General features: G+C 39.5%; 1 protein-coding gene across 2 annotated transcripts in view; it reads right to left on the bottom strand.

Moving 5' to 3' along the window:
* Positions 1–4,298: 4,298 nt before the first annotated feature.
* The window catches only part of LOC103177855 (phospholipid-transporting ATPase ID), a 44,273-nt gene continuing 27,315 nt past the window's right edge, over positions 4,299–21,256 (bottom strand). For both annotated transcript variants that reach the window (XM_042335414.1, XM_042335419.1), the window contains exons 19-28: positions 20,688–20,799; positions 19,491–19,596; positions 17,174–17,312; positions 16,543–16,726; positions 14,980–15,203; positions 9,449–9,532; positions 8,087–8,332; positions 7,237–7,375; positions 6,278–6,408; positions 4,299–5,892 (exon numbers count right to left, since the gene is read on the bottom strand). In XM_042335414.1, coding sequence (XP_042191348.1) covers positions 5,674–5,892; positions 6,278–6,408; positions 7,237–7,375; positions 8,087–8,332; positions 9,449–9,532; positions 14,980–15,203; positions 16,543–16,726; positions 17,174–17,312; positions 19,491–19,596; positions 20,688–20,799 — 1,584 coding nt within the window. In that variant the 3' untranslated portion in view covers positions 4,299–5,673. The remainder of the gene's footprint in view (positions 5,893–6,277; positions 6,409–7,236; positions 7,376–8,086; positions 8,333–9,448; positions 9,533–14,979; positions 15,204–16,542; positions 16,727–17,173; positions 17,313–19,490; positions 19,597–20,687; positions 20,800–21,256) is intronic.

A 21,256-nucleotide genomic window follows, 5' to 3' on the forward strand; every position in this document is an offset into this window, starting at 1 on the left:
CTGGTTACCGAGACCCCGCTGTCCGCTGTCTGTCAGTCAGTCACACGTGACTCTCCCTCTCTCTCTCCCTCTCTCTCTCGCTCTCTCCCGCCCAACGGTGCCGGGTTTGGGCGGGTTCACGCCCAACTGGGCTGGTTTTTTTTGCTTTGGGGAGGGTTTTGGTGGGGGGATGGGGGAGGGAGGGGAGGAGCAGGGTGGGGGGGGGGAACTCATCTTTAATTTAAAACTGCAAAGCGTCTTTATCTGAAGACCCCTTTTCCCACATGGTTTCAAAAGTGCGAGCCTCAGCTCCGCTACCCCAATAATAATATTATAATAATAATAATAATCCTTGCATTTGATATCGCGCCTTTCACGTCGGGAGGACGTCCCAAAGCGCTTCACAGAACACACTGTAAAGTGAATTGACTGTATATTTGTGGGCGAACGCGGCAGCCAATTGCGCACAGCAATGTCCCACAAACAGTCGTAGATTGAAAATGACCAATTTATTATTGTTTTGGGGTTTTGGAGGGATTATTATTAGGCTCTGTGTGGAGTAAGGAAACTTGCCCAAGGTTTCGCCCTCTGCCTGGAATTGAACTCAGGTCTCTCACTTGCAAAGCGAGTGCTCTAACCACTGAGAAACAGGACTCCACAATAGGTGTTGGGCTACTTTTGGGCGAGTTTTTGGTTGACATTGGGCTACAAACGGGCTTTTATTCCCTGCTCAGTGCCCACCCAACACATCACATCACTGCACAGCACAGCCCCGGGTGCTGTCAGGTCACAATAACTATTACAATAATCCTGGCATTTACAATAGCGAGACTATAAGACGTCAAAGTGCTTTTGGGGAGACTTCTGCAGAACTGGAGACTGACTCCAGACCCGTGAAGGGTGTTATATAAATGCAAGTTGTTGCTGCTGCTGCACAGGTGGCAACCCCTCCACCCACAGCAGTGACCCAGTGTCAGCCACAACAACAGCTTCACATTGATATAGCGCCCTTCACAAAGGATAACATCTCAGAGCGCTTCGCAAAAACAGAGGCAAACTCTTGAGTAAAGGCAGAGACGGAATGGAAGGTACAATCGAAGGGGTAAGGTTTTGCGCAGGATTTAACAAAAGGTGCGGTTGCTGGTAGACAGAGTAAAACAACAACTTGCATTGGTGTAGCGCCGCTCATACAGGGTAGTGTCCCAGAGCGCTTGACAGTGGCGGAGCACGACCCCGAGCTGGGGGCGGTGACTGAAGAGAACAACAACTTACCCTTATATAGTGCCCTCCACGCAGGGCAGTGTCTCAGAGCGCTTAAACATGGTCGAAAACAAATTACATTTGTATAGCGGTTTTCACGTCTATAGGACGTCCCAAGACCCTGAAAGTGGGTTTGCTGGGTTGGCACTGAAAGGAAGGTCTTCAGGCACAACCTGAAGGGTAAGGAGGGTTCAAGGCGGAAGACCTAAGGGAGTTTTCTAGAGTTTTGGAGCATATATCAAATGCAAGGATTATTATTATTATTATTATTATTATAGTGGCTGAAAGTGCGGCCATCAATGGTGGCACAGAGGGCACTTGAGACAAGCAGGAGGCCGCAGCCAGTCAAGCAGAGGCAATGGGTAGTGGGTTCAGAAGTAATAAGGTTGGAGAAGTAGGGAGGTGCCTGGGCATGAAGGACTTGAAGTTAAGATTTCAAGGCTGAAATCTTGGGCAAGTTTCCTTACTTCACGTGCTTGATAATCCCTCAACAATAAGCAATAATAAAATTTGTCACTTTAATCCACGACTGTTTGAGGGACACTTCTGTGCGTAATTGGCTGCTGCGTTTCGCCCGCAAATATAGTCAATTCACTTTACAGTATATTCTGTGAAGCGCTTTGAGACATCTAGAAGACGTGCAAGAATTATTATTATTATTATCTAGAATGATGAAATCAATTGGTTTAGATCACTCGTGATCTGGAACAGATTGTGAATTATAATACTGAATAAATTAAAATCATCTTTTATTTTGATTATAAGAGATTTGATATAACAGATTCAAAATATACATTTAGAAATATTTACAATCATCAGTATTCATATGTAAAATGTTAAAATAATTTTCCATACATATATTCAATGATACACATTTGTTTTCGTTTGAAGCAGTAGTCTTTATGAAACAAATTTATTTGGTTTGGAGAAGGAAAACAAGCCTGACAAAGTGTGTCATTTTCAGCATGATAACATGTGTAAGTGACACAATGATGTGCTTCAATGTGATCTGTGTCAATGCATCATTTAATTGTTTGCCAAAACACTTTGTAATGAATATGGTGCCCTTTAAATAATAAAGAACTAATGCAATTGCTGCTGCATTTTTCTGTATCACCTATTCTTGCAGTACAGTGAAATAGTTAATTGAAAACCAAAAATCTACATTGATTAATGATGGCAGAACTAAAATTACGATAACCTTTGGTTTCCTTAAACTATTTTTCAAAATAATCAATATGTAGAATCCTTGGAATATATTCAAAATATGCTAAATTAAAAAGCAATACCATATATCATCAGTGTATACAATACAAAATTATATTTGTAAAGCGCCTTTCACGTCACGACGTCCCAAGACACTGGACAGTCAGGGATTAGGACCTGAGCTGGTGTATACCAAAAAATGTTCATACAAAAGGTTTAAATTTGCACTTTTAAGACTTGCTAAAAACAGCTTTATTGCAATGAGTGCAACAAATACATTTCCATGACTACCTTTGATTATACTCTTCAATTCCATCTTAAGGAGGTTTGGGAAGTTAGAATGATTATGGTGCATTCTACAATGTTATTATAATTATATTGACTTTCAAAACCTCTTTGAACCACCATCTGACTTAATTTTAGTTTAGTTTTTCTTCTCAATTTTGATGTAATTTCTGTTTCCCATCCATTCTTTGACCAAGGTAATAGGAAGGTCATCTTTTTTCAGAAGATGCTTTATTTAATCCTAGATTGAATCACTCTGTCCTTGCTATTGTCTTCCCAAACAACCTTGTTGAAATTGGGAACTTAATATTTGAGGTATTATGTATTTATATTGATGATACACCTGAGAATTTTGAGAAGTGTAAAAGAAGTACACACGCACATAAACTGTTGACAATTTCAAAGAAAGATTCTGTTGGATCCCAACCCTATTGAATTCCCCATCATTGGGGATTCAAGTCCTATGACTGTGTCTTAGTTAAATATTTCACTAGAGTATGCTGTGGTTACAGATGAAGCATCTTGCAACAACAAAGCATTACACTTGGAGGGAAAGTAATATGAAAGTAAGAACGAATCACATAAACAAACTTCTGAAGAAAATTATCAGTGGTAATAAAATAGTCTACCACGTAGATCACTTTTTTTTACAGAAATTATTGATCAAAACATAACAACCAAATTCACCACTGATTGTTTGCCACTCAGACATTTATGCACTACAAAATGCAAAACATACAAGGGTTCTGTAAGTAGCTGAACAATGTCTGAATTAAAGAACTGGATGAAATTCAATGTCTGAATGAAAACCCCTCCATTTTACATTTCAATACATGCTTTTTGTATTTCTACTTGGGATTTAGAAACTTACAACAAATAAATATCTTCGGGTATGTTAACATTGTCGTTTAAACATGTTTATGTTAAAAAAAATTATGTAATAGTATAAAAGGTATTCCATTTTTCTAAATAACAGCAAAAAAAGTTACATTTTCCTTTAAAAATATTTAAAATTGTAAATCTATCTACGTAGGCAGTGGATCATTTTACCCTATTGATAGTGCAATAATTACACAAAATTAACTGTCTTATGATCATGGTTTGAGAGATTTTCCGCCTTATACCTCATTTTATTTCAGTTAATTCCAAGAGACTACTATTACAGGAGCGCAAATAGGATTTTGTTCCATTTTAATATGCATAACTGCTAATTGGAAATAAAGGCATTTCCAGATACTGAGAAACTATGATATTTGAGCATGAATGCAAACACACCCACTGCAATTATAGTTTTTTTTGCGTTACTGGGTTTAGGTTTACACAAATCATTAATATGCAAAGTGCCATTTCAATGGTCATACATATTTTAAAAAATTCCCTTTTTTATTTATCTTTAGGAAATCAATCCGAGGATCTTATACATTCCCTAGAATTCTAAGTGTAATAACTCCTTAATGCATGCAGAAAATTATAAATCTCATGTAAAAGTATTGTAAAAATAGCCTTTGGTATTCAATGTCTATTTAGACAGCAGACTATTTCCTCTATTGTGCTCTATGTCTTTTCCAGTTATATTATTGGCAACACTGCTTCTGAGAAAAAGGTTACAACTGTTTAATTAGCATGCCTGTGCTTACCATTTCATTTCCCCATCTATCATTAATAACTACTCTCTTCCCAAGTCAGAATACTGCCTGGGAGCACCACAGGTAGAACACACAGTTTACTGGAGGTCACACCTCAAAGGCAATCTGAATATAGATAAAACTGTTTATATTCTGCTTCTGCTGAATCTGAACAAAGATGAACTGGCAAAGTTGAATATTCAAAGTTGAATAAGTCTAATGCCCATTTGTAATCTGGAACACTTTAAATTCACAAAGCAATACGATTAGCAGCAATTTACATATAACCAGTATAAGTAACTCTGAAGCCACTGATTGTATTCAACACACAACAGTGTTCTGTTTAGCATATTGTTTTGCTGACAAGACTGTTTGCTAACATGAGATAGCACATTTCCTACTATTGAATTTTGTCTCTTCAACACTGCAAGTGGTTAAACCCCAGCAGAGACAGTGTTTTGTAGAATGTATGACCACCAACATGTATAACTTACATCACAAAGATTCAGAAATTCCAAATATGAAAGATGTACTACACTCCGAACAAATAAATTCCCAAATATTCTGAGTGAAAAGGGGTAAATGTAAAAATTCTAATGAAATCTTTGCTACCATCTACAGCATTGCTGTATTTTGAAAAATGTGGAATACACTCAGTTAGATCCCTTCACCAGCACACCGCGGGGGGCGGGGTGGCATTTTGTCTCCAGCAATAGTGCCACCACTGCATGTCTGATAAATGTATACTTTGAGCAGCCAACACACATACTGCTCCTTTTTCTCCCACTATGTAGTCATGCCTTATGTGTCATATGTATATGGTAATGTCATTGCATATTTGGTGTGATGAATGCTGCAAGGAACTAGGAAAAACGCTCAATAAATGTGGCAGGGATGGGGTAGCGAGAGCACAGGTCAATTGTCAGGTAACTGCACTTTCACTTCAAGCTCAAGCTGAACATAGCATGAGAAAAGGTGTTTTTACAGAATATTCACTATCTGTTTAATGCCTCTAACATAAACATATAATATCCAAACATAAACACTTTAAATTAGGAGTGTTTCCTAAAAGAAAATTAAAATCAAGTGCTGGCTGCTTTGGATCACTGTCCTTTTATAACAAAGTTTCTTGTTTGTGTTGTTTACATCCAGGACGAATTATGCAGCAGACACATAAAATCTTGCACTGTTCACAAATAGAGGAATTTGTGCAGCCAGTATCTCATTATGGACAAACCCTAATCGTCTTCACCAAGAGTTATTTATCATACTTCTCATATAAAGCCAGTTTTACTCTCTTCAAGGTCTCAATGTTCACTTATCCTGATGACTTTTCAGTTTTAATTCCAGCAGAACTCCTAAAAGTTGGAGAACGGAGAGCTTGTGGTCGCATATTCAATCCAGTCGTAATAAGGGCACCAAAGCCCCGCTGATGGGAGAAAGCATAGCCAGAACGACGTGCACTGACCCGTCTGATGGGTTGAGATTTTCGTTTAGGAAGGACTATTTTCTTTCTCTGGCTAAGTTTGTGTCGCAGCTGAAAAAAACAATTTGAGGTTGTTCCGTGAGTGTTCATTAACTAGAGATTTAGCACATATAGATAGCTAATTACACACGTGAGGGGAGGTATTCCACCATTGTCTAGACATAATCTATCTTTCAGAATCGAGAGGTTAGTAAATTCTTATTTCTCGACTTAACTTTTCATCCAAAAGATGGCACTCCCAGCACTGCACTGAAATGCCAGACTATGCAAGTTCAACATGTCGACATAGAGCTTGAACCCACAATTTTCTGACTCAGAAGCGAGAGTTCTACCACTGAGCCCAAATGACAACAATAAAAGCTAATGTAAATAGTAATAACATTTAAAAATTTCTCCAGTTGACATCCTTTCTCTGTGGCATGCAGTGACTACCTACTTTATCACTGAAGGTTGGTTTTGTTTCGATTGCGATACATCGTAAGATAATGGTTGGCAGAGAACATAGTACTGTTGTTAGGAAAATGGTTAACCATACATGTGGCTGGTTCAGGATGTTCCGAGCAGCACCTGAAAAAAAAACCCAAAAGAATTTACAAAAACTAAAATATTCCAAAGGTGAATTCTTTGGCTATTTACATAGAATGTATGGCACATAAACAGCCCATTAGAGATTTTCCAAGATGTGTTTAGTGACATTTGTGCTTTGCTTTTTTAATGTGATCTGAATCAATTAATTAATTTCTAATAATGCCCAACTATTTATCTTATATGGACACACAATGAAAACCAAAACAATATGTAGTTTATTCCTTCATTGCTAGCTACCTTGACTAAGTCACAAGTGTGTTATGAGGTAATTGGCAGAACAATCTAGTATTATCTTTATCATCATTCTTCCTGTCATATGATACAGAACAGCAATTCGGGAAAATTCAGCATTTGCAATGATGGTACCTGAAATAATACTCTTAATGGTAATGTGAATAAACTGTTTAGGAGCACATCTAAGGATGTAACATCCTTATGTAGAGATCAAAGATGAGCTTTTTTGGTTCTAGTCAATTGTTACATTATAATCTCATTTTGACTACACAATGTAAAATTTGCTACATCCAACAAAGAGTGCATATTAGACCTGTGTCAGATAATGATCCAAATCCCTTGAAGAGTTAGTCTTGCAAACAGGCATATTTGTAACACACTCTCACTTACTTATTTTGCTTTCCATTAAATATATATGCAGGAATATCAGAATTATTTTTTNCAGTACACTTGCTTGCTACAATTTTACTGCCTTTATCTTATAAATCTCTCCAAGATAATCAAGTTATCAGCCTTATAGTGAAACATTGAGATAATATTATTTAAAACATATTTGTAATAAAAAATACATACCTATAAAAGAAAATGCACCAGGAATTATCGCAAACAAGCCATTGCTGTACATTGTAAAGCTTATGGCAAAGTAAACAACAAGACTGCCCCAAATAAAAAGGTGATTGAAAGCCGTCCAATATACAGTGTCAATTGCAATCTGTTGACAAATAGCAAGATCCATAAAATCAGAATCAGACAATGTACATTATTTGTTAATAAATAATATATTTATATGTTAGTAAATATATATTTATAAATATAGTTTTAAAACATTTAGAACTATTGTGGATTTGGGGGCATTAAAGCACTTGAGGCTATATTACTAGGTTAAGACACCCAGTCACTGACTCAGAAACTTTTGGTTTCAAGTGCAACTATAGGAAGACCAAACCAAATTTAAGTAGAGTGGAAGCCGCTTAAGTCAGACACACTGAGGCCCGTTTTATCAGACAATGGTGTCCAAGGCTAACCAAAGTTGTCTTCCCTCCGAGTAGAGAGGTAATAGTGTCGCCTCCCTCCCACCGCCATTCCCATTGGACTGGAGCGGACCAAATAGCGGCAGCTCCCAGGTGATTGACAGCCTGAAGTTGAATGGATGGGCACTCCATTCATTCACAAGTGGCTCAGCTGTCAATCAATCCCAATTTGACTCCGCCATTCCCCCCCTTTCGCCCCTGTTCCTCCGCCCTCTCGCTGATTGATAGCCTTAAACCACTTGTGAATAGCTGGAGTGCGCAGCCAATCAATCAAAATTTGACTCCTCCCATCTCCATCCCGAAGCTGTTCATGGCTGTATGGACCCACTTGAATTGACCAAAATTTTAAGTATTCATAAAATCAAAAAAAAGCATTACATAACGATAATTACCTCCATTGTAACAGTCAGAAGCAAACAGGTCTGAGCAATTAGAGCAAAAGACTGATAATCTGATGTAGTTTTTCCATCATCCCTGACTGTTTCATACAAAGCACCATAAGGAATATAGAAGAGAACCAGAGAACTGTAAATTCCATGGATAACACATTTAACAAACTCTAGTTTGTTGAAAAAAAGATCCAATTGGCCAGGTTCATAAAGTTGTGGATATGCAAGACTCCAGTAGTCATTCACATCCTGCAGAAGACAACACTTATGGTTACTATAGAAAGTCAGGACAAAGATACATAAAAAGATTTACCATGTAACAGTTATGAATATGTTGTCAACATGTAGTTGAAATTCTGTAGCTCAGTGGTTAGAGCACTCGCCTCGCAAGCGAGAGACCTGGGTTTGATTCCCGGCAGGGCACAATGTTGGGCAAGTTTCCTTACTCCACACATCTCTGTTTACCTAGCAGTAAGTAGGAACCCAGTTGTTTGTCGATTGGCGAATCGCTTTTCCGGGGATAATAATCCCTCAAAAAAAAGTAATAATTTGGTCACTCAAACCACGATTATTTGTGGAACACTGCTGTGCGAAATTGGCTGCCAAGTTTCGCCCACCCACAAATATACAGTCAATTCACATGGCTCTGGAACTCTATCCCCCAGTGCCTTCGCCTTGCCTCCTCCCTTTCCTCCTTCAAGGCCGGTCTCAAGACCTTTCTCTTTGACCGTGCCTTCAGCTCCCCTCTCGACTCTCTACCCCCTGCTCGCTCCCTCCCTTCTCTCCCCTCACCCTGACCATTTCCCCCTTGCTCGGGTCCTGACCCAACTGTACAGCGCCTTGGGACGTCCTCCCGACGTGAAAAGCACTCAATAAATGGAATCTTGTTGTTGTTGTTACAGTATATTCTGTGAAGCGCTTTGAGACGGCTGGAAGACTTGAAAAGCGCTATATCAAATGAAAGGATTATTATTTATATCTTATTATAACACCATATCTCCAACAATATAAAGAAAACATCACTGGTTGCTACTGTATACTGGCAGTGAGCTTTGGTATGTTGAGCTTTGAATCCATCGATAAGCAGTGTGACACCAGGAGAAATGCCTTACTTGTTTTGAATAGTGGCATAAGATCCTTAATATCCATCTGAACAGGTAGATGGGATCTTAGTTTACAATCTCATCTGAAGGCTGCAACTCCACAATGGAGTGAGTGCTCCTCCAGCATGGCATTAATTTCAATCTAAATTATGAGCTAAAAGTCCTGATATGGTGCTTGAATCTACAACCTTCTGACCCAGAGGTGAGAGTGTTCCTAACTGAGCAACGGAAAAGCAACAAGTTATAAACTTGACAAACATACCTGATTAAACAGACTCATTGCCAATATAGGAAGAGCTGTATATACTAAATTGTAAAGAGTAATGAACCATTCATCATACACAGTCTGTGGAAAAAAAATGAAAACTATGAAGTCTAGCAATATAAGAAAGCTTCAAAAAAAAAAGCATAACAATTTAAAATAAAATTGAAATAAAATATCTAATCAGGTTTCATTGTGATTTCTTAGCACTTCTGCATTACTTTTCTATTTAATAGTTTTAACAATAAAAAATAATTTCATAATCATACACAAAAGCGGAAAGGGTAAATAGGGCTGTGGCAAAGGGCTTAAACTAGTAAAAGGGGGGGAGGGATCAGAAGGAAATGACTCAAGCCAGACAAAAGTAAGAAATAAGGAGAATATAAATGGTCAGCGAATTAATACAATTATAGAACAGAAGTGCGAAAAGACTGTCAAAAATAAAATGAGAGGAACAATTAATAATAATGGATTAAACTGTCTGTACAGCAATGTACAGCACCCAAAATAAAACAGGAAAACTGGAGGCAATAATTCGTAGTGAGGAACTAGATATAATTGGGATTACTGAAACGTGGCGTCAATAAACATTGCAGGGTATAACGTACTTAGAAAGGATAGAGATGGGAAAAAAGGCGGTGGAGCAGCTGTACTCGTTAGGGATAACATCATGAAAAAAGGGACATAGCCATCAGTAAGATAGAAATAGAATCTGTGTGGATAGAGATAAAAGATAAGAAGGGATCAATCACACAAATAGGGGTAGTCTACAGACCATCTAACAGTGGAAGAGAGGTAGAGGAAGAAATATGCAAGCAAATTAGGGAAATAAGTAAAAGACATAGAGTAATAATCATGGGGGATTTCAACTACCCCCAATTGGGGATAAGGGAATGGAGTTCCTTCAATGTGTACAGGACTCCTTTCTTACCTAGTATGTAAGAGGCCCATCAAAGGAGGAATCCCTACTGGATTTAGAAATGGGAAATGAACCAGAGCAAATAAGAGAAGTACGAGTAGGAGAACATCCAGACAATAGCGATCATAACTTAATAAGGTTTAAGATAAAGATTGAGAAGGACAAAGACTAGGGTAATAAATTGGAAAAAGCTGATTTTGAGGGGATGAGAATGGAACTTGGGAAAATAAATTGGAAAACAATACTGGCAAACAAAGAGATAGAGCAGTAGTGGGAAACATTTAAAACAGTAATCAATAGAGTCCAGGAGAAATATATTCCGCTATAAAGCAAGACAAAGCTAAATAATGATGAGACACCATGGATGAATAAAGACATAAGGGCAAAGTTGAGACTCAGGAAAGAGACGTTCACTAAGTACATAAACAACAAGGTAGAGCATGACAAAAAAGAATACGAAAAGGTCAGGAAAATAGTCAAAAAAAAATTAGGAAGGCAAAGAGGAATTATGAAAGTAAATTATCAAGGAATATAAAACGAAATAGTAAAATATTCTGTAGACATAAATATCAAAAGAAAATTCAAAATAGTAATCGGGCCACGAAGGGATGGACAAGAGATGCTCACAGGCCGTGAGTATTCATCAGGGAGACGGATCAGGTGGACATGATAGTAGAAGAGATTGAAAACAATATAAATACATTTAAGATACAAAGAGGAGATATAATCAAAAAACTAATAACTCAGAGAGGATAAACCCCTGGTCCAGATGGATTGCATCCGCGTATATTAGAAGAATCGAGGGAAGAGATAGCAGAGGCACTATTACACATATATAATACCTCATTACAAAAGGGAGTAGTACTAGAGGACTGGAGGATAGCTAATGTTATACCTATGTTTAAAAAGGGAGATAAAACAAGCCCAGGGAACTATAGACCTCTCAGATTAACATCGGTGGTAGGAAAGTTAATGGAATACCTACTGAAGGAGGTAATAGAGAAATATCTAGAAACAAAAACATAATAGTCAGCAAGGATTTCAAAAAGGAAGGTCATGCTTGACCAACCTCATTGAATTCTTTGAAGGGGTAACAGAAAGAGTAGACAAGGATAATGCAGTAGATGAAATATATTTAGATTTCCAAAGGTGCTTGATAAGGTACCACATAATAGACTAATGAATAAGGTCAGAGCATGTGGAGTCAGGGGAAAAATAGCAGAATGGATAGCAAGCTGGCTACGAAACAAAAAACAGAAAAATAGGAATAGGGCCACGAAGGGATGGATAAGCGAAATGGCAGAAATATTAAGTAATTACTTTGCCTCAGTATTCACCATGGAGCAGATTAGGTGGACATGTCAGTAGAAGAAGAGGTTGAAGATAATATAAGTACATTTAAGATACAAAGGGGAGATATAATATAATGAGGGAAAAAGGAATAGAAGGTTATGCTTGAAGGCTTAGTTGAGGAAGGGCAGGAGGAGGCTCATGTGGAGCATAAACACCGGCATAGACCAGTTGGGCCGAATGGCATGTTTCTGTACTGTATATTCTAATGTATTCTAATATAAAATAGTTTTATAGTCATCTGCTCTTTACCATTCCAGTAATAATCCTACATTATGTCCCTTAGCTACCAATTTACAAAGCAGGAGAAATAATCTTTCATAGCGTTGAAGTTAGAATTAAATGCAGATATTCTTACTCCAACACATTCTTTCAACATTGGAAATTCTTGCCTCCACTCTGTTCCTTTGTTCCATCAATGTAGATTGGTGCAGCAAAGGAAGAGTGTGAAGGGTAGGATGTTCCAACCTTCCAATTGCTGCTTGATTTATCGTTTTTTTATCCTGCTTTCTTTTCAACCTTGGTGGCAACCTACACTGTAGGCTTTGCCCCTATTACTTGTTTTCTCAATATCAATAAAAAGAATAATTAACTTTTTCTGATGATTTAAGATATTAAGAGATGGAGATCTTAGTGTTTTGGTGGACTGGTCGCTAAAATCATCACAGTGTTTAGAAAGGATCTGCTGCTACAACAACAACAACAAAATTACATTTGTACAGCACCTTTCACGTCAGGAGGACATCCCAAGGCGCTGGACAGACAGAGTTTTGGACGCGAGCTGGGGGTCAGGAACAGGGAGGGTGGAGGGCAGGAGGGGAAGCTGGGAGATCAAAAGCACGGTTGAAGAGGAAGGTCTTGAGATCGGTCTTGAAGGAGGCAAGAAAGGGGGCAAGGCAGAGGGACTGCGGGATGAAGTTCCAGAGGGTGGGGGCAGAGTGGCAGAAGGCCCGTCCGCAAATAGTGGGGCGAGCAAGGCAGGGGACGTGAAGCAGGCCGGAGCCCACTGAGTGGCGCGAGCGAGCAGGATGGTAGGGGGTTAGGAGGTCACAGAGGTAGTGGAGAGCAAGACCATGGAGGGGTTTGAAGGTGAGAACAAGGATCTTGAACTGTATCCTCTGTGTGATGGGAAGTCAGTGGAGTCGGGCGAGGATGAGGACACGGGCTGCAGAGTTCTGGATGATCTGCAGCCTACGGACGGAGGAGTTCAGGAGGGCGACAAGCAGGGAGTTTGCATAGTCAAGCTTGGATGTTATAAATGTGTGTATGTGGGTTTTGGTGGCCTGTGTTATGAGACAGTGGTGGAGCCGGGCGATGATGCAGAGGTGGGGGAAGGCAGAGTGGGTCGTGGCGCAGATGTGGGGTAGAAAGGATAGTTGAGGGTCAAACAAGACGCCAAGATTCTGGACTGGCTTAGTAATGTGGAGAGTGCATCGATGGATGGTGATGCTGTCAGCGCCTGATGTGTGGAGGTGCCGACGGGAGCCAATCAGGAGAGCCTCGGTCTTGTTGACGATCAACTGAAGAAAGTTAGCTCTCATCCAGGACTTGATGTCTGACAGACATTCTGTCAGGACAGCAGTAGTCCTGGAGTCGAGCATGGAGGCAGAGAGGTACAGTTGGGTGTCATCTGCATACATGTCTTCGGATGATGTCACTAAGAAGGAGCATTTGGATATTGAAAAGGAGGGAATCAAGGACAGAGGCCTGAGGAATGCCACACGAGACGGTGCGGGGGCTAGAGGAGAAACCATTTGTGGAGATGAAGTGCAGGCGGTGTGAGAGGTACGACCTGAACCAGTCAAGGACAGCGCCGTGTAGGTTGAGGTGAGAGGAGAGGCGGTGGATGAGGACAGAGTGGTCGATGGTGTCGAAGGCAGCAGAGAGTCAAGAACAACAACAACAACAAGATTCCATTTATAAAGCGCCTTTCACGTCAGGAGGACGTCCCAAGGCGCTGAAAGAAGGATGAGGAGGCAGCAGGAGCCCTGGTCACAGGTGGACAGAATGTCATTTGTCACTTTGACCAGGGCAGCACGGAAACCCAATTGGAGGGGTCCGTGAAGGGAGTGGCGGGAGAGGAAGGAGCGAAGCTGGGAAGCAACAACTCGTTCCAGGACCTTGGAGAGAAAAGGGAGGTTGGAAATGGGGCCATAGTTTGAGAGTAGAGATGGGTCCAAGGAAGGCTTTTATAAGGATAGGAGTGATGACGACCGTTTTTAATGGGGTGGGAATGGACAGGGAGAGGATATTGATGTCTGTGAGTAGAAGGGCAAGGAGTTGGAACTGGGAGGTAAGGAGAGGTGTAGGGATGAGGTCGAGGGAGCAGGTGGTCGGTTTCATGTGGGTTATAGTGGCGGTGAGAGTGGGGAGAATTTTTTTCCAGGGTCGATAACAGAAGAAGGAAATCCTAAAAGCATGGTCCAGTGATTTTTCTCTCACAGAAACACCAGCCAGTGTTTTATACAGGGGAATATCATTATAATGGTCCTCTGGATCTAATAGCTCAGAAGCTGCAATAAAGTAGAGCATGACATCACTTCCTCTGCAGTGAGAGCCAGGATAGGTCCTATAAGCAAGGTATCTGGGGGCACTATATTTAGGTTTACCCCAAGCTCAGTGATGGATGGAGCTTTATAAATGAAGAATTAGGCTTTATATGCAACAAGATAAAATGGATGAATAGTTGAGGAAAAATAATATTAAAAGCTACAGGGAAAGATTAGGGGACATACATTTAGAACGCATAGCTCCAGTGGGAAGTTAATAGCAGACTTGAGACTGGATAAAGAAGGCCCTTCTAGCCCTTGATCTCATCCTTCCAGAATACCCACACTATTGTTATCCAATCACACAGTGAGACATTTTTTAAAATAAGTCCAGTCTACTGGCCTGAATCCCCTCCCAGGTAATCTGTTCCAATCATTAATTACCCTCCAGATAAAGAAATATTTTCTGGTGTCTGACCTGAAATTGCGCTTTGCAACCATAAACTTGTGCCCTCTTGTTCTGCTGTCTCAGCGCATCTGAAAGTATTGTTCTGGGTTCAATGTCTCAATCCCATTTAAAATATTGTATAACTCAAAAAGGTCTTCTCTGAATGGACTGTATGCTGTAAACTTTTAATTCGCTAATTCTAATAAGGAAAGATTACTTCCCCAGTTAGGCACAAATTATTTAAGGAGATAATGTGCTGCATCATTTTCTCCACTTATAACTGAAGGCTGACAAATAAGAAATAATTATTTGGAAATGTTCTTACCTGTGCTGAAAATCCACAGAAGAATCCATACCAAAAGTGAACAAGGGTAAAGGTAAAATTTTTGTAGAAGAAATAACGGAGAAAATTGCACATCCGAATATATGACCATCTTCCATGGACTAACAACAGGCGTTGGAGATAGCGAAACTGGGCAAAAGCAAAATCACTTGACAGGACAGCTTGCATTCCTTCTTGACCACTAACACCCACTCCAATATTAGCAGCTGTAGGAATATGAATTAAATATTACTTCTTTAAAACTGATGGTGCACAGTGGTGTGATACCTGAAACAGTGAAAGTGAAATGCTAACCAGTGGGTCAGTTGTTTGAATCCTTGTCATGGCTCAAATTACATCTTTCTTTTTATTATTCAGCATGTTTTGTCCAAATTTACCTCAACCCCTAGATGAAGAGTTAAGAGGAACTCTATTTAAGAAGTTTCCTTTTGCACTGCTACATCACATGAATTCTGGACAGAAATCCAGTCATGACCAGCGGTTATTCATGTTTGAAGAGAAGCACCTGAGCTATGGAGGGAAGGCATGGAATAGAACAGCTTATAAAAAAAAACTTTATTTTTAATTAAAAATACACATGAACTGTTCAGATTAGTAAATCATGTTGGTAGAAATCAATACAAATTGATAAACATCAATAATTGTCAGTTTTGCAATATTCTGCAAACGTCAAAATAATTTCACTGATTTCTAATTTTTTTNACATTCCACAATTAACCAAACATTTGGGTCACCGGGTCGTAACGGACGTGCCTTCCTGACGTGTTGAAGACTTGGTTGAAAAATAACTGGGCATTAGGAATTCAACATAATCTTTGCCATAAGACTAACCTCTTAAAAATTAAGAGCGAGGAAACTTGGTCTTATATTCCGCCTTAATTTCGGAGCCAATTTTCCACAATTCTTTTGTATCCAAGAACATTAGGTATTTTACGTTCCTGCAGATGTTATGATGGGAAAATGATAGCATTGTAGGTCTGAAAGAATTATATAAACTGAGCCCCAAACCTTTCTTTATCCAAACCTCTCTTGTGATTTGCTGATGTCTTGCATAGGTAAAGGATGGAAATAGTGAAAATGAAGATTATCTATGAAGTTTTTATTTAATTTCTTTTCACACAGCAATGGAGCTTCATGATAAATGATAATGTGGGGTTTGAAATCCATAAAATCTCAACCAAAGCTAAAGTGTAGCATGACAGCAGGTTTGACCACACATGCACAGCAGATTAACTTGCTTTCTGTTGTTCTCACACTAAAAAGGACAACTTCTGGGTCATCAGCCAACATTACTTCTTGTTTTGGATATGTGCAGCGAAGCAGGAAGTGAAGTCAACTGTGACTTAAACACCCAGATATTGGCCATTTAAAAGTTGGATGACACATGGGAAGCACATGGCTGCATGCATGCACAGTGAATGAGGTCCACAGTGCAACTATGTTATAAGCAAATTTGCACCATTGTAAAGGCCATTATAATGGGCCTGCGCTGCGGTTTGATCTACCCTTGTCACACCACAATCCCAGTCAAGTATTTTCATTTACCTTTAATCATGCTTACATCATTTGCACCATCTCCAATTGCAAGAGTTATTGCTTTTGTGTGCTTTTTCACCAGTTCCACAACATGAGCTTTCTGAAGGGGTGTTACGCGACAACAGATGACTGCCTCACATGAACAAGCTATGGTCAGGAAATCCAATTTTAATTTTTTTTCTAGAGCAAATGCCTATAGATGGGACAATAAGATACATATTATCAAGTTTATTTGAAAATAAGATACCATTTTTTAAGAACTGTAGCAAAGTGATTATTACAACCCTGCACTCGTCTCCACCTCAAGACCTTCCTCTTTGACCACATTTTCAACCGTTCTTCCCCTCCCATCCAGCCCCACTTCTCTCAGCCAGCAGCCCCAGCCCGGGTACAACCCCTCAACTGTGCAGCTCCTTTGCACATTCACCCAATGTGAAAGGACCTATACAAATTTGTATTGTATTTTATTATTACCATATTAAATATATTAAAGAAAACAGTTCAATACTGTGATGGGCGGGTGGATAGAAGGATAAGATCAAATGGGCTGAAGGACCTTTTTCATCTGAACTCATCTTATAACGTTTGGTCGTTTAGGAAAATTAACTCATGTAAAGTATTATATGGAAATGCTTCTTACCAGACTGGTTCCACTGATCACTAGACCATATTTCCCTTTAATAGTTTCAGGCTTGACAAATGGTGTCTTTGACTTTTTTGAGAACTCTACATCGTAAGTGGATGGCTCAACTTGTCCTGTCATTTGTTCTCTGGCAGCCCTGCATGGAAATGCTACTGTTACTATACAAAATACATATACGATAAACAAATAGCACGTTTGACAATTAGTAAAAAAAATGGTAATTTGATATTACCTTTCTTGCTATTTTAAGTAATTTCCTTAAAAAGTATTACCCATAACAGATCACAGTGAAGATATAAAGTCCTTACTTCTTTTGCAGCAGTATATTTGGTAACTAGTAAAGTGGCTCATCCCAGGATTGGCAATTGGGAGAAGGGCTTACAAATTACGAATCATTCACTTTATGAATGATTCTGTCTTGTTTGCTCCATGTATTTTTGTGGTTTTCTCTCCCTTATTTTGTGTCTGTCTCCCTCTCTATTCGTCTCCGTGTGGGATTGTTCTGTGTGTGTTTGTTTGTGCATGTCACTGTCTTTTTCTTGTCAGTGTTCATCCTTGTTTCTTTCTCGTTTACAATTCAACAGTGTCTGTCCATTCACTTGTTTTTTCCAATCTGATCAACTTGGATTTAGATAATGTCCTTCAGGGAGAGTAACATGTCATAATGTTCTATAGAGATTTGCTGGACCGAGTAGGGAGACTGGGGAGTGTGGTTACATTCGCTCACACTTGTTTCCCTCCTCCCTTTCACCGAGTGACTCTTTTGTTCTATCTCACACGGTAATGATTCACTCTAACTATTCACCTTCACACGCTAACTCTTTCAACAATAGCTTGGATTTATATAGGTCATTTGGGTAGGGTAATATCTTCAAGTGCTTCACAGGGTCAGGGTTGGTCACAGTGCCACTGTGCCTGAACCATATTGATGACTCAAGTTACAGATGAAGGACATTTGATCTCGTCTTTCCTGATCAGCCAGTCTACAACAACAACAACAAGATTCCATTTATTGAGCGCCTTTCACGTCGGGAGGACGTCCCAAGGCGCTGTACAGTTGGGTTAGGACCCGAGCAAGGGGGAAATGGTCAGAGTAAGGGGAGGGAAGGGAGGGAGCGAGGAGGGGGTAGAGAGTTGAGAGGGGAGCTGAAGGCTCGGTCAAAGAGAAAGGTCTTGAGACCGGCCTTGAAGGAAGAAAGGGAGGAGGCAAGGCGAAGGCACTGGGGGATGGAGTTCCAGAGCCTAGGGGCTGAGAGGCTGAAGGCCCGTCCACCGATGGTAGGGCGGTTGGGGCGGGCATGTGCAGCAGACCGGAGCCAGAGGAACGGAGGGTACGGGCAGGTAGGTAGGGGGATAGTAGGTCGGAGAGGTAGGAGGGAGCAAGGCCGTGAATGGCCTTGTAGGTGAGGATGAGGATCTTGAATTCGGGAAGTCTACTGTCTTCCCATTGCAGCATCTATCCGTTCTTGAAATAAGAAGTGTCCTGAACTCTACCACCCTTCCTAGTGATATTTTCCAGCTATTAAATAAACATTTCCATTAGGTAAATAAGTATTTCCTAAATTTGCCCTTCAATAAATACTGTCTTGGCATACCTGAAAGTATTGTTTTGGATTCATTTTTCTTAATCCCATTTAGCAATTTATACATATCTATAATGTTCTGTTATGTCTTTTGAAGGTTTAAGAGCCATAGCTCATCTAGTCATTCCTCATAACTAAATCCTCAATACTGGGGTCCATTCTCCTTAGCTTGCCTTGCACTATTTCCGAGTCTTGGGCAGCCGCCTTATGTTGCTATGACCAGAACTGTATCCGTTATTCCAGGTGCAGCCTAACCAGAACACACACATCTTGAGCAATGGCTCCTGGGGATGTGAACTCAACAGATCTAGCATTATAGCCCAGCATCCTATCGACCTTGATTATTGCTGTCTCATATTTGAGTCATCTCTCAAGTGGTGGGGGTGCATTAGAAGTCGGTGCTGGGATGCCTTGTATATATTAATAATCCCGATTGACAGACTCACTGCAAGGTAGCAGTGGCATTTACAAATGCCAAGTCAGAACTGTAGAATCAGGGAAAGCATTCAAAGGGATTAAATGGTCAACAGGCAACCAGTTCACATGTCTCTGCCAGTATCTATCTGAAAATTGCTAACAGTAGCACAAGGGAAGCCTTGAGTTGTGTTGGACTTTAGTGGAACATTCCTTAAATAGAACAATTTCTTGGGATAATATTGCTGTGAATAAAACTTTTGTGCAAACATTTTTGCACACTGTATGTGAAAAATAGTCACATTTAGGTTCTATACCATAGTTCATCATGTACAGCATCCGGAGTGTCAGCTTCAATAATGAATACTTCATTCATTTCATCCTGCAGTAAATTACATGCATACCCAATATTTACTGCTGTTTCTGTAAATATAAAAAAACATATTCTATTTCATTGCTTTTACAAAGTGCAGACTGTTCCAAAAATATTGAAGAAAGATAATTGGTCTTTCTCTTAAAAAAGGACATTAGGATTTCCTAATGTGTGTAAAAAAGACATTAGGGTTTCCAACAAATTAAAAGTGTAGTTAGAAGCTTCAGAGAATGAGGAAAATGGATTCTAGACAGATGCAAAATACCCAGTCAAGGCACTTTTGTTAACCCCATTATATTCAGTTTTGGGCATCCCTGCTGAAGAAAGATGTCCTGGCCTGGAATATGATACCCAAATCTATCTCTCTGTCTCCATCCTCAACTTCAGGACCGACCACTGCTATTCTGACTGTCAGACATCAAGTCCTAGATGATTCTTATGTTCTTATAGATAATTCATATGTTCTTATAAATAGATTTAAAAGCGACTACCAAGGTGGTGGAAAGGTTAGAAGTTTGTGGGATCAAGCCCCACATTGGGAATTTGAACTTATATTGTCTAGCCTGACACTGGACTGCAGTGATGCTTTGTTCTGCATTGTTGGATCCATCCTTTAGACGAGACATTCAATCAAAGTCTTGTCTCCTTATTCAGGAGGATGTTAAAGATCCCATGGCACTATTTCAAAAGAGGAGGGAGCCCTGGCCAACATCCCCAAAATAAAACAAATTACAACAACAAGATTACATTTGTATAGCACCTTTCGCGTCGGGAGGACATCCCAAGGCACTGGATAGTTTTCAGAATTATTCACTTTATGGCTGTTCATGGAACATTGCTGTGCGCAAATTGTTTGCTGTGTTCGCTTACAAAATAGTCACTACACTTTACAGTATATCCTGTGGAGTGCTTTGAGAAGTCCTCCCAACATGAAAGGAGCTATTATCAAATGTAAAGGTTATTATTATAAACATAATGCAGGAGTGGGTTCAATGAGCTCAATGATTTTCACCTGTCCCTAGCTTCTTTTGTTACTTTTCCTATTGTGTCACAGGCTGAAACAATGAAAACATAACATTTCAATTTTATTACATACATCAATTATTTATAATCTATAAAACAAAACTGACAATTTCTTTACCTAGTTTGTCACCTGTAAGAACCCATATCTTAATATTTGCCTCTGAGAGCTTTTCTATTGTCAGAGGAACACCTCTTTGGAGTTTGTCTTCAACTGCAGTGCCACCTATCAACTACAAACAAATACATTAAATTAAGCAAATTATAATTATTTACACATAAGCAGGCTCCAAAAATCTTGTTCCATATGAAATTTTAATTTGGTTTAAATAATAAATGAATTCAGTATTTATCAAACAGCATGCCAATTCAGACACTAAACTTAGAATAAACTACAATATCTATATTGGTTATGAAATGAAGCATGACAAAACATACATATTTCTATAACCAACAAATAGTCATCTAAGTAACTTATTTAAAAATAAATGTATGCAGATGTTACCAATTTGTTAAAGAATAAGGAACATATTTAATGGGAGTAGTTTCTGTTCATAGTAATTGCCCCTAGCTCTGTTGGAGAATGAAAATATATCTCAACCCGAAGTCCCGTCACCTCAATCCTTCCTTCATCTCATTCAAGGACCATCTCAAGACCTTTCTTTAACCGCGCCTTCGGTCAGCTTTTCC

The sequence above is a fragment of the Callorhinchus milii genome, unplaced genomic scaffold (assembly GCF_018977255.1).
Source record: "Callorhinchus milii isolate IMCB2004 unplaced genomic scaffold, IMCB_Cmil_1.0 Scaffold1, whole genome shotgun sequence".
In the NCBI taxonomy this organism is placed as follows: Eukaryota; Metazoa; Chordata; class Chondrichthyes; order Chimaeriformes; family Callorhinchidae; genus Callorhinchus; species Callorhinchus milii.